The sequence below is a fragment of the Tenrec ecaudatus genome, chromosome 2, assembly GCF_050624435.1.
Source record: "Tenrec ecaudatus isolate mTenEca1 chromosome 2, mTenEca1.hap1, whole genome shotgun sequence".
In the NCBI taxonomy this organism is placed as follows: domain Eukaryota; kingdom Metazoa; phylum Chordata; class Mammalia; order Afrosoricida; family Tenrecidae; genus Tenrec; species Tenrec ecaudatus.
Window position 1 is genome coordinate 62444184 of NC_134531.1, and position 13839 is coordinate 62458022.

At 38.9% G+C, this 13839-nt stretch overlaps 2 protein-coding genes across 7 annotated transcripts in view; one reads left to right on the forward strand and one right to left on the reverse strand.

Annotated features, from left to right (window-relative positions):
- Positions 1 to 4765, reverse strand: part of TRIM23 (tripartite motif containing 23) — a 42350-nt gene extending 37585 nt beyond the window's left edge. The window contains exon 1 of the mRNA XM_075541090.1: positions 4625 to 4765. Within this exon, the coding sequence (XP_075397205.1) occupies positions 4625 to 4705 (81 nt within the window). The 5' untranslated portion in view covers positions 4706 to 4765. The remainder of the gene's footprint in view (positions 1 to 4624) is intronic.
- Positions 4766 to 4950: 185 nt separating this feature from the next.
- The window catches only part of LOC142439028 (trafficking protein particle complex subunit 13), a 46009-nt gene continuing 37120 nt past the window's right edge, over positions 4951 to 13839 (forward strand). For 2 of the 6 annotated variants that reach the window (XM_075541092.1, XM_075541093.1), the window contains exon 1: positions 4990 to 5460. In XM_075541092.1, the coding sequence (XP_075397207.1) occupies positions 5415 to 5460 (46 nt within the window). In that variant the 5' untranslated portion in view covers positions 4990 to 5414. Of the gene's footprint in view, positions 5461 to 9148; positions 11297 to 13839 lie in introns of those variants that run through there. The other 4 variants (XM_075541096.1, XM_075541095.1, XM_075541094.1 and 1 more) reach the window with 4 other exon arrangements.

Consider the following 13839-nt stretch of genomic DNA (forward strand, 5'->3'; position numbering starts at 1 on the left):
AAATGGACTGATGCAGAAGTAGGTAGTTAGGTTAAAATTTAACACCTATCATTTGTGCTGCTTTTGATCCATTTAAAATTCGTTGTAGTTTTTAATATTCTGCTTTCTTTTGGGGTTGAGATATTACTGTTTTTTTGTTTTTATATGCTTTTATGTATATAAAACCCATAATAGATTAAGAGTTACTTTTATTTATTATTGTTTTTTAATGCTTTTCTGTATATGAAATCAGCATAGAAAAACCTAGAGACAGCACTTGAAGTCATTTCTTGGGTTATGGCAGAGGAGATTGGGGGTAAATGGGAAGCTAATGAATATAAAAAAATAAGTTGCTATAAAACTGATTGTAGTGATAGTTGCACTTTTTAATATTATCAAACTACTGGATTGTATGTCAATAAATTTTTTTCTGTTTTTGGATTTTTTTTCCATCCATGTCATTAAGGCTGAATCTACTTTGCAAAGGGAGCTTTTCCCCAGTTGTATTTAGCATGTTCCAACTGGAGGGGCTCTTCTTGCAGAATTATGATCAGATAATGCTCCACTACTACTCATAAGGTTTCAGTGGCTACGTGATCAGAAAGGGAGTGCCTCTTCCTTCTTAGACTGCCTGAGTCTGGAAGCTCTGCTGAACATTTGTCCCCCACGGGTGAACCAACAGGTATTTGAAATACCGTAGACACTGCTTCCAGCATCACAGTATCCCAGGCACCACATTAAAAACACATTGACAGACAAGTGATGGGCACTCATAGTAATAAAATGCAAATTAAAGCCACGCAAAGACTCCATTCATTGGACTATGGAAGATTAAAAAAAAACTGTTAGAGAAGAGGTGGGACAGCAATCCTCATACACTGTGCAGTGCAATAAATCACCTCATATGACCTTTCTGTTGATGGTCTGATAACGCCCACAAAATTATTGGGTAGGGGTTTATAGAAAAGCTTCAGGGTGGGACTAAGCAGATCAGGTACATGAAATCCTCGTGTAGGAGACTGGTTAATTTTGACGTCCTGAAAGCTCAAAGGGAGTCATTAACAAGGGCTGGAGTCCTTGACTCCATCATGAAGAGGAGCCAGGAACAGAGTGTGTTCCTTAGACCCGAGAGCCCTGCACTGAATATCCCCAAGACCCAGGAGACAAAGAAAGCTAAAACACCATACACAGCTGGATAGTAGCAAAATATTTATGGTGGCAAGCATAGCAGAGTTCAGGAGTAGAGAAACAGCAGTGGAACCAAATAACTGTGCCAGGTGGTGCCGTGGGCTTTCCAAAAGGCTTATGCAGCAAGGCATCTACAGTAGGCTACCCACACACAAAGCTCAGTGCCTATGGGCAGGGGCTTGCTTGTGAGACTAAAGTACCGGGCTTGCTTGTGGGACTAAGGTACCTCCTTGACAATTATTGGTGGAGCTAAAGAACTTTGTAACTTTTGACTGAATCAGGCAGAAGCTAGGCCCAAGCAAGAGCAGAGAAAAACTTGTCCTCAGGAAGTTGTAGAGGTTTTTCCTTCAGGATAGCCAAGAAGAAGCTATCCTGATCAAAGAACTCTATCCTACTTGTTCCTGTTATTTCTTCACTGATCCTGATCCTGAATTGCAACCTGTTACTTCCTTAATAAACCCTGTAAAATATAGTATGTGAATCTGTATTACCACTGAAACAAATTATCAAACCCAGCAGACAAGAGTACTTGGGGGTCAGGGTGGGAGTGGGAGGGGTTAGGTGCAGGGGAGACTGGTGCCAGAATTAGTTTCAAGAAAAATCCCAGCTGGAGAGAAATCTGACCTCTATATTATAGATTTCAAGCTTTTCGTCCATGCTGATCTTGATTCATGCTCCTGCCCCTGAAGCTAAAGGACTTCTGACACCATGACATTTCTACATTTGTTGTGAAATGTTTACTGATGGACACATAGTCTATGAAAGCAATTGGCAATACCAAAATTAGAGAGCTCAGAATTCTTCTAGGAATTTATCCTACAAACATAGCACAGACATGTGACAACACTTAGTAGATGGTCATTCTTTATAATACCATTTGTGTGGAAAAAATATATAAAACAAAGTCAATGTCCATCAACACAGAACTGGACAATCAATTATGCTATATCCATGCAGTATCAATCTATGGAGTCTACTGAGGAAGAGTTAGGACATTTTTATGTGCACATGCTGAGTTTTCCCAAATGAATAAAGAAAAGTGGAAAAGAACAAACAGGTTCTATTACTTTTGCACAAAAGTAGGGGAGAGGGGACATAAATCTCTTTGTACTGTTTTTATATTAGAACACGAAGGATATGGGAATTGTGTAGCTGGGAAATTCTAACAATAAAATCATATGTATCTATAGATGCATATTACACCCTCATGTACATGCACACACATATTTCCATTTACCCTATACTTAAAGAGAAAAAAGGGAAAATTTTTCACTTAAATATCTTCATAAAAGGGCTCAACTAGAAAATGTTTTGAAAATGGTTATGGCAACATATGTACAAATGCGCTTGATGCAATCGATTGGTTCTTTTTTGTTTTTTTAAAACGTTTTATTATGGGGTATGGATTGTTATAAGAGCTATAAAAGCCCCCAATGATTTATTTTTTAATTGAAAATAGAATTTTTAAAATGATCTAAACATATAAAACCAAAAAGTCATATCCTCATAAAAATTTAATTAAAAGCAGAAAAGATATGCATAAGAAAACATTATTAAAAAAATGCAACTTTCTTGTGTCAGAGGAAAATCTGAACCTACTTCTCTAAATGTTCATACTTCTGTGATATTATCATGAATTAAACTTGTTTATGACAATAAATGCTAAAGAACCAAAGTAAAATTCTACTTACTATCTTATATGATGATTTAAAAGTTTGTGGAAGAAGGGATTTTTGTATTAATTTTACACACTTCATGCATACGGCAAAGAAAGCTTTCAATTTATTACAGGTAAATCAAATTATAATAAATTAGAGTATATTTTAAAAGCTCTAAGGTCAACTTATCAAAAGAAACTGAGTTTTCAATGTAAATACAAATGATTTCATAATACTGGATTTTTATGTTCTGAGTTTTCCTAATCATAAAAATCTTACCTGGACATATTGTCCACTAAGCAAAGAGACACTATATTATTAACATTATGTATTTCAGTCTCTACCTTCCAATGAATACGTCTTGCTTTAGTCTATGAAAATGACTGATTTGCAAAACAAATATGCATGCCTCTTATTTCTTAAAAATTATGGCATGAAGAGCTTCCTCTGGCCTTTTGATGCACTGCACAGGCAGATTTGTCATGAAGAGGTGAGAATGGACAAGGTGAGCCTCAAGTTTTCAAACTCTGTGCTGTCCCATCTGGTGTCACAGCAGCCTCTGGTACACTTTTGAGATCATAACAGCAAAAGGGGTAACAAAATTCGGTATAGCAATGATACCCATTACAATTACTGAATAAATTTATTAAAAGTCAAGTTAATTAAAACAAGCGATCTCTACTTAGAAAAAGCCTGGGTAAAATGCTTTCAGCATGCATAATAGGAAGGCTCCTCTGAATCTCAAGATTCCTTCAAAACATCTTCATTTGTATCTACAGGTTAGAAGAATCAATAGCAACCAACATTGACCAATATATGATTTGCAGTCACATAAAACCAACATTGGCTAAAGAACTTTTTATATTATCTGGAGCAGTGAGTGGTTCTCAAACCTAGGTGCACATTTAACGACTTCTGGTAATTTAACAAATATATTCATGTGAACCAAATCAGAGTAGGGCCAAGATGAGCACATGGGTTGTTTTTTTTAAAAATGCCTCCGGGTTCTAAAACAGTCAGGGATGAGAATTTCCCATCGCTCAGAGAACAAGTTGTTCCTAAAGCAACTACTGGCCATGGAAATCAAGTCTCCGTTCCAGAGCCTTACATATATTTAACAGGAGGAGGAAATAAATTCCATTTATTTCAGTGGATTTTTTTTGGGGGGGTGATTCAATTTGAAGCATTTATCATGCTAGAATCTCAAACTTCTGAGTATGTTGCAGTTCATACAGCATGAATGCCCAGCTATCGAATTCCGAAATGTGTTGACAGACAGCAATAATCAAGGACGAAGCGGGTAATTCAACCAATAGTAGAGTTCTGATATAGAACTAGTGTCGTATTGGAAAAAAAATACTTTAGAACCAGTCAAATCTTGCTCTACTCCGCACTGTTCCTTTAACCTAAGCCTCGGTTTCCTCACCTGTAAAATGGGGATCAAGATCTATCTTATAACAAATATTAAAAGCTACAATAATACCTACATAAGCACCTGATAATAAAAATAGCAAAGTAAGCTAACGAATGCCTGTTAGATAAATTAGAAGCAGAGACCCTGGGGGAAGGACCGGCCCAGGTCATATTAAGAGACCCACAGGCTCCTTTCCATTACTGTTCCCGTCGGCAATGTTGGCACGAACAGATAACTTGAGGCCAGCGGGGCCAAGGGTCGGGGACGGGTGGGCAGTGCTTCTAAATTAAGGAGGGCCCTGGGGCCTCGCATCCCACTACAGCGCCAAGCCGCTGCATCTCCAGGATGATGCCGGTCGTGTGAAACGGCACACACGGTCCCTCACCTTCACCATGGCCGTCCCCCGGTTGCCCGGCCGGCCACTCTCTAGTCCCGCGCCAGGCTTGTTTACAACCAGGGCAGCCATCCTGCGAGGAGCGGCGCCGCAGCAGCAGCCGTCGCAGCCCGCAGCTGAGAAGGGGGCGGGGAAGCCACCTACCCAGAAGCCTCTGCGCCCGCCGCCAGGGCCCCGGCGCCGTGCACCACGCGGCGCGCCACTCGATTGGCCCCGCCGCTTCTTCTCCCGCCCACCGGGGGTTTGGGTTCGCTGCGCCAGCCTGCGCATGGGCACTTGTTACATAGAGTTTTATTATTAAGGATTCTGAAACCTGGTAGGCTAAAGTCGAGGGGGAAAGGAAGGGGAGGAGTAAATTAGTATGTTTTGAAAGGAAATCCCCCCTTCTGTCGGCTCTTTCCCACCCAAATTGCAAACCAGCTGGCAAGAACTACATCTCCCTGCATGCGGTGCGGTTATTCCCAGCATGCCCCGCATCTCTCCTTTTACTTCTGCAATGGAGACGGGCTTTTGGTAACCCTTGAAGTCGCGATCCATGATTACAGCTGGAAGGCAAAATAAAAGGGCCTCTTGTATAAGTCTCTAAGAAACCGGGGATGCGTTGGTGAAAAGGAGCCGTTAGGTCCTTGCAGGGCGTAAAAGGAGGAGAATTGAAGAATAAGCTGTGGCAGTGTGTCCGGCGGCCGGCCGTGTTGCCGACCGGGCGTTTGCTTGCTTCCTTCCGGACTCGGCTGGGCCTCCTCTGCCCCCGTAGATCGTGAGGCACACCGAGCCGGTCAAGATGGAAGTGAATCCACCCAAACAGGAGCACCTGCTGGCCCTGAAAGGTGAGTTTCTGCCAATCTGCCTCTCCTCTCTGTTTTCTGCTCGCCTGATTCTTCGAAGCTTTTATCACATAGCTCTGACCTTGGGTCCTGAACTTCATTCTGCTAAAACACTGTCACAGCTCGGTCTCCTGCTCGGCTCCTATTAGCCCGGGGCGAGGAAGCGATTTGGCCTCTTCTATTTTTTTTTTAATTTGAAAACCATCCTCAGCATGCATATAAATATATATGTTTGAAAAGCACATACACTCTCTGGTCTGTGCTGCTGTATTCATCAGATGGAAGCTGACATCCCGGGGATGTCCCGGATAACCGGCATGATTTACCTCAGGCCTGGAAAACAGTGATAGGACTGGCGAAATTGCCAGGCTTCATTTTCATCGTTTAAACTTGTCTCTTATTGCATCATAGCAGCGCCATGGGTTTAGACATGCACAGTACCACGGTGTGTAAGGTTTGTTACGACTTCCTGCAATTCACTTCACAGCATTGGGTGGATGGGGAAATTTTCCAAAATTGCGCTTCTCCATACACGCTTAAGCAGTGTTGGACAAATATATGATTTGGTTAGCCTGTTATTTTAGAAAAAGCAGCACGACTGACTTTTGTGAAATTCCTCGTGTTTTCTAAATAGTCAACGCCTTTATTTCAAATATTTAATGTTTTATCTCATCAACCTTACCACTACCACCACAGATGCACTTTTTCTTTCTTGGGTATTCTTATGTCTGCTTACCAGTGACTTCTTGGACTGAGCTGAGGAAATGCTCACAAGACAGTTTTGACTTGAGTTTAATTGCACTTACTTACCTGCCAAATGGCGTTCATTTGTAAAGACCCAGTTTCCAGGTTATGTAGACTCCAGCATTCTAGAACTCATCAGTCTCATATGTGCTTGGGTTAGCAGTATAGTCTTTGGCTATGAGACTAAGAATCCCCACTATGTTAAGTATTATACTGAAGGAACCTGTAAGCCTGTGCAAGTACTCTAGAGTGAGATGGGTTGGCGCCTTTTAAAATTTTTTTTTAATTTCTTAATCTCACATTCAGTTTTTTAAATAGATCATACTTTCATCTCAGTTGAAGTAACATGACTAAGCTCACATAGATAGTAACAGGCAATAAGTATTTCAACACAAGAGCTGCTATTATCTTTTCAAGAAGCCATGATGCCTCCAGTGGCGTAATGGTTATGTGTTGGGCTGCTAACTTCAAGGTCAGAGGTTCAAAACCACAGGCCACTCCCTGGGCATAGATGAAGGTTTCTATTCCAGTAAAGCGCTACAGCCTCGGAACCTCACTGAGGATCACTATGAGTCTACACCGACTTGATGGTTTGGTATTTGGTATGTTGCCAACTAATGGATGCTTTGATGAGAATTTGAAGTAGTCCTGTTAGCAGGAAAGTGTTATTTTATACAGATTTAAAATTACTAAACAGTTTATTAAACACAGTTGCATTCCAGTGATATTGAGACTGGTTGGAATTTTAGTTTCCTATTCTCTTTTTTTTTTCTTTTTATTCAAAAAGATACCTGGGAAAAACTATTCAAAAACGGCTTGGCAATTCCCTGGTAGTTTCCATTTACTTAAAGTTCTTTGGAATTATTCTTTCCCATTGTCCCTTCAGGAATTCTCAGTTTTAATTTTATTGCTTGATGGCAAATATATCCCATTAAATAGTCATTTAAATTTACTGTCTTATATTTTCATATGTACTAAATTGAGACATTACCTAGTTATTCTTGAAAAGGGACACTTTATTTTGTTTTGGGTTTTTTTTCATCGTTTTATTGGGGGCTCATACAACTCTTATCACAATCCATATATATATATATATATATATATATATAAATCGTGTAAAGTACATTTTGGCATCAGCTCATTTTCCCCTCTCTCCCCACTTCCCCCTCCCTTATGAATCCTTAATAATTTATAAATTATTATTTTGTCATATCTTGCCCTGTCCGACATCTCCCTTCACCCACTTTTCTGTTGTCCGTCCCCCAGGGAGGAGGTCACATGTAGATCCTTGTAATCGGTTCCCCCTTTCCAACCCATCCTCTCTCCGTCCTCCCAGTATGGCCACTCACACCACTGGTCCTGAAGGGATCATCTGTCCTGGATTCCCTGTGCTTCCAGTTCCTATCTGTACCATTGTATATCCTCTGGTCTAGCCATATTTGTAAGGTAGAATTGGGATCATGATAGTGGGGGAGGAAGAAGCATTTAGGAACCAGAGGAAAGTTGTATGTTTCTTCGTTGCTACATCGCACCCTGACTGGCTTGTCTACTCCCCGCAACCCTTCTGTAAGGGGATGTCCAGTGGCCTACAAATGGGCTTTGGGTCTCCACTCCGCACTCCCCGCCTCATTCACAATGATATGATTTTTTGTTCTGATGATACCTGATACCTGATCCCTTCAACACCTCGTGATCGCACAGACTGGTGTGCTTCTTCCATGCGGGCTTTGAGGGACACTTTATTTAAAAGGCTCTTAACTTCCGTTGTTTTATGGTTACAACATTGAATAGTGACCACAGTGAAGGAACTTACAGTGTCCAATCTTACAGTGGGAAAATATGAAGATGGTGCAAGAATTAAAAAGCTGTTTTGAAAGAAAACCATAGCCTATTTTTAGATTCTTATAAAACTGGATGTTAAGGTCTTTTATGAACGTCAGAGTTGTCAGATCTCATATTTAGTGGACATTATTGAGGAGTGAAAAGATTGCTCTTCTGAAGTTTCGCTGTGTGACAGTAGTCAAAGGAGCATTTTGACCTCATTCCCTACATGGCACTTGCTGGCATAGGAGAACTCTCATTAAATCATTCTTGATAATTGGGGAAGAAAGGGATTCAGCCTCCTGGTTTTTTTCTAGAGTAGCTAGAATTTGAAAGAGCATGCATTCAGGTATGTTAAGCTCTGGATTTTGAATCAAGCCTAATTTGCAGATTCTGGGAGATTCCGCTCTTGAGCCTGTGTACTATATGCTGCAACTTAATTTCCATGACTTAATATGAGACAAATCTAGTACTTCTATGAAGTAAGCAAGAAAATAGGAGTCTGAGTTTCTTAGACAGCTTCTTAACTCCAAATTGGAATTCATGGAGTTCATTCGAACCGTAGCCCTGTGGATCTCAAGTTAAACCTTGTTTGTTTGTGTTTTCAGTGACTACTGAAGAGAATGGGATCAAATTATTAAGTGATCTGTTTATATGTTTATTTGGTGCAGTTTATTTAATTTTGAAATATAAATTGTTCAGTTTTATTCTGTACAGATTATTAAAATCAATGGGATTTTTAAAATTTTGACTTTGTCCTCAATTCAGGAGTCCCAAATTTTGAAGTACTACTGTACTTTTGTCCTCATGTGAATCAAAGATTTGAAAAATTGCTGATTTTTTTCTTCACCTTTGATATTTCCAAATACTCCTTGTCTGTTGAGCTACACATGTTGACTATTAGAATTTTTGAACTGGAAGCAATTTTAACAAGGCATCTACTTCAGATTCCTTATTTTAGTGAGAGAACTTTTTTTTTTAGGTCTGTAGATTGCATTCATATTTTCCTGTAGTCACTGATGAAATAGCACATGCGCATTGATTTTTGTGTGTCTTTTTCCCCCTGCCTGCTTGTGTGCAGGGTATCCCTACCATTCTCTTATTCTTTGCAATACTTCCACTTCAGGTCCTGTTTCCCTCTGAGTTGGAAAGAAAGACAGTCTTAAAATTATAAATTGCGCTCTAGCTCTGAGGAGCTCTACTAAGAAATTTTTTCTTCATTAAGAGTACCCGGATTACTGCAGAATGACCACAGAAGTAGTGTTACATTATCGACCGTACAAGAGCGATCCCACCCACCTGGCAAAAATGATAGAAAATGCAATTCAAGACTTTCCTACTCGTCGGCTCCCAAGATTTATCCCTTGGTTTCCACCTGACAGGACTAAACTTGCACTTAAACCTAAGAGATCGCCGCCTGTGATTTCTGAAGAGGCTGCTGAAGATGTGAAACGTCATCTAGCCCTTTCAGGACGTGATGTTACATCACAGAGTTATGATTGCACTGTAGATCTATTGGAGTTTCAACCAAACATAAAAATAAAGACACATTTCATCCGGTCCCACTCACTGGATGAACAGACTCATTCTGGAAATCTGGATAAACAATCGGCAAAAGAAAAACAGGTCTTCAAGAGGTCTTGGAGTGTTTCCCTTCCCAACAGTAATTGCGCTGAAAAGAGTTTTCCTTTATCTAAAAACTTGCAAGATTGTTTAAAGGCACTAAATCTGCACTCGTTTTATAGAGCACGATGGACGATAGAGCCGACTATTTGTGACAACCAAACTCTGGAAGTCATTTGGGCAAAACTCAGTCGAATCGTCAGACACAATGAACTTCCATCTTGTAATGCTACAATTCAGAGACACTTAGGCCAGATTTGGGTATTCTGTGATATTATGTACTGTGAATATGTGGGAAATCTTCTGAAAGCAAGATTACCTCTTACTGGAAAAATGAATTTATTTGTGCATAAATTTGGGGTGATTTTTACCATGTAGTAAATTTTACTAATGTCAAAAAATTATTGTGAATGAATTGAGTATAATTTTAAATATTTATGTGAACTAAGTTTTAAATGTTTAATGCCTTTTTAAATTTTGTTTATGACTCTTCATTAAGATAGCCTAGTTATCCTTAACTTTGGTGGGAGGGGAGTAGATTGTGTGTAGATGTATTATCTTCAAAATACATGCTGTAAAACCAGACATTTTTTTACCCTGCAAAAAAGAAATGCACCCCCTAATAAAATGGTTTTAAAATAAATTAATTTAATTTAATTTAAAAAGAAATGCACTATGTCAGAACTGTCTTCCTTAATTTCTTCATTTCCAAGAGTTATAAAAAGGGGCATCAAAAAGTTTGTGAAAAATCCACGATTTTTTATATACATTTTTCGGCAAACTTCTTGAAGCCAGCTCATATATGTGAGTGCAGTATTTCTGTAGGAATATAGTAAGGTCAAGAATATTGTGGGTTCTCTTCTCATTAGCAGCCTTATTTTACATAACTTGTAATAAATCACTATTTAAGCAGTTTCTGCTTTTGTTGTTACTTTTCCATTCATTAAGTAAATAAATTAAGGTAAATAGTTTGGATTTTGGCATTCTTCCAAACCTCATTTTACTGTATTTTTTTTCTCTATTCAAGCATAATGGTTATTTTAATCAGCAAAATTCACTACCATGCTACTCAAACGACATGAATGTATTTCAAAGTAATGGACCAACCCAGATTCTTACTGTTGTTTATAAGTACAGGTAGTAACAGTTTATGTCGTGTTTGGAAGTAAGGTACAGAAAATATGGCCTGCTCTAGATTTGATCTTAGTGAATGTTAATAGTGATTACTACTTGGTTGAAGTCACTGTGGGATTTACTCTTGTTTCCTGGAAACACCAAAATGTTACCAACTGGAGGTAGATATCACCATGCAAAAATGCCCAAAGTAATTATAATAAATCGTTGTTGTAAAAGCATGTAAGTGTGTATTTATTTAACAAATTGAAAAGCCTACCATATGTTCGGGACTAGGATATAGTAGAGAGGGAGACCAACATGCACCTTGCCCTCATGAATTTTACATAGCGTTAGCTATCAAGTAGTTAAACCAATTTCCTAAGAGAAACCAGTAGCACTGTACTCACTAAACTCACTGCCATTGAGTCAATTCTGACTCTCAGCCACCCTATAGGGCAGGGCAGAACTGCCCCCATGAGTTCCCTAGATTGTGATTCTCTCTAGGAGTCGAAAGCCCCATTTTTCTCCCTTCAAGCTGGCTGGTGATTTTGAACTGCTGACCTTGAGGTTAGAAGATCAGGGAAACTAGGAAAGCAAATACATGTTTGCCTTATATCAAAGTGTGACTAGCATGTCAAGAGCTCACTGAGATAGGGTAAACATGCTCTTTAAGTGAATTCATAATACGAACTTGCCAAAGTTGCTTAAATACAAGCAATCCACTCATTTGGAACTAGAGATTATCTTTCCTGATAGATTTCCCTCCAGTCAAATATTCTTTCACTTCCACTACTTTTTTTAAAAAGACTCCTATATAGAAATATGCATCTGTGCAGTACATAAATGCTTGCAGAAGTCTTAAGAGGAAAAAATCAAAATAGAAGTAGTTTCCAAGGAAACCATTTCAGTAATTCAACTTCTAATTCAAGCATGTTATTCTTCCGCCAAGACTGTGGGAGAAACTTCAGGATTGCGTGCAGGCTTCATTACAAGACTCTTGATGTAATGAGGCAGTCTATATAAGTGGTGGGTTTTATTTTTATTATTTAGATCTTAATTACCATACAATTTTGACCCTTTTGTCAAGGGTTAAATAGTAAATCATCCTAGCACAGGGTCATTTGTACAAAATGCAATGTTTTTGTTTATCATATTATTTCAAAATGATGTATATAGAGCATAAATTATAAGATACAGTTAGGGGTCATGGGCCCTGACTTAAGAACAATGTATTAAACCAAGAATCACATTAGGAAGAGAATCTTTGCCTTCATATTGAGATTATCTCAGAATCCTCATCTTGAGGGTTTAAAATGTCCTGATTTATATCAATTCCTTTTTGCCATTGTCAGAAACAGATCATTCACAACTGGGAAGTGGGAGGCTGATTCATTGAAAATCGTGTCCGGATCTTCAACAAAGATAGAGATTTCTTTCTCATCTCCCTGAATAGTGCCAATGTAATCATGACCGAAGAAGCCATTGAATCCCAATATTAACTCCTTTGGAGCCTTCGTGAGTATTTAGAACCTTCTGGCAGCACAGTGATTAATTCCGTAGCTGCTAACCCCAAAGTTGGCACTTGGAACATCTTAGCCACTCTGTGGAAGAAAGATTTCTGCTTGTGTAAAGATGACAACCTTGGAGCCTCTCTGGGCACCTCTGCTCCATGCCGTCCGTGGAAATCAGCTCTGGCCAAGAGCAAGTCCAAGGCCTAAGTGATATTTCTGAGTTAAAAAAACAAACAACCCTACTGCCATCAAGTCGATTCCAACTCATAGCAGCCCTATAAATCAGAGATGGAAGAAAAAGGGAAACAACTGTTGAGGAAGGTGTGTCTGTAAGGCCATACAGGAAAATGTCACCAGCATCTTTTCCCTCTGAAAGTGGCATCGTACCACCAGCACCTTAATTGTGCCACTAGCTGTCTCTCTTCAAATGAGTAGTCATTCTGCTCAAAGTGAAAGATTGTGCAGGGCATCTAGGTTGGGAGTTTTGTTTTTTTGTTTTGTTTTGTTTTTTAACCTTTGTCCACATCCTTGTCTAATGTAACTTCATTTGTAGTTTATCTAATAAAGATCTTTTTTTTAATTTCTAAGATTAATTCCTATATCATGGTTTACTCTGACTTAATTGGCTCATAATACCTCGAATTCACAAACTCGAGTAACTTTAGAAAATACACAGGTAAGAATGTAGAATGTGGTTGGAATCTGAGATTTGAAGAAAATGCCACTTTTGTTTATGTTTGGGACCAAACCAAATGCATATGCAAATATAATCTGGGGCGGCTCATTACTTAGTAATTCTGGAATTTTTTTAATTTAAGCTATGTAAAAATGTTTTATGAGATTTTACTTGAGATGTAAATTTCATAGTGAATGAACTGTGTTGTCAGCTTTATAATTCATACTGGTCGTGCCTCTGTACACATGTCATTAACTGCTTATGGATAGTAAATATTTGACAAATATCAATCTTTTATTCTTAATTTAAGAGAGAAATGGTTGACATTTTAAAATTAGGAAACTTCGTCAACATTAAAAGCTACAGACAAGATAACTGCCTATTAACTAGTGCTTTTTTATAGTTCTATAAGTGCTGCTGTTGTTTTAAAAGGTAATTGTCATTTCCAGTCAACACTGTTTAATTTTGATATCTATTCTTAATACAAAGTACAAGTTTTAAAACTCTGTATGGTATTGGCAGACTTTTTAATTTCCTGGACAGATAGTATAATGAGTGAAGCCCTACTTAATTTAAAAGTTCCAAGAATGGGATCGTTACATATGCTAATTGATTTGGTTTATTTATTTGTAGTTCAGAGTCCTGGTGGCACTGCCGCATAAGGGTTGGAATGACAAACCCACCAGCCCCACCATGCGAGAAGATGAGGTTGACATGGGGTTGGATTTTCAGAGGTTACCCATTACAACCTCAGAAACCCTGTACTGTCACTGTGAGTCAGAATCAACTTAGTGGCACGCCACAGCAGCAACAGACTCTTTTAAGTGGCATTTAAGCTAAGACCGAGCACTACGTTTGTAAGAGTGCTGTAGTTGGTTAGTAGTGCTACTG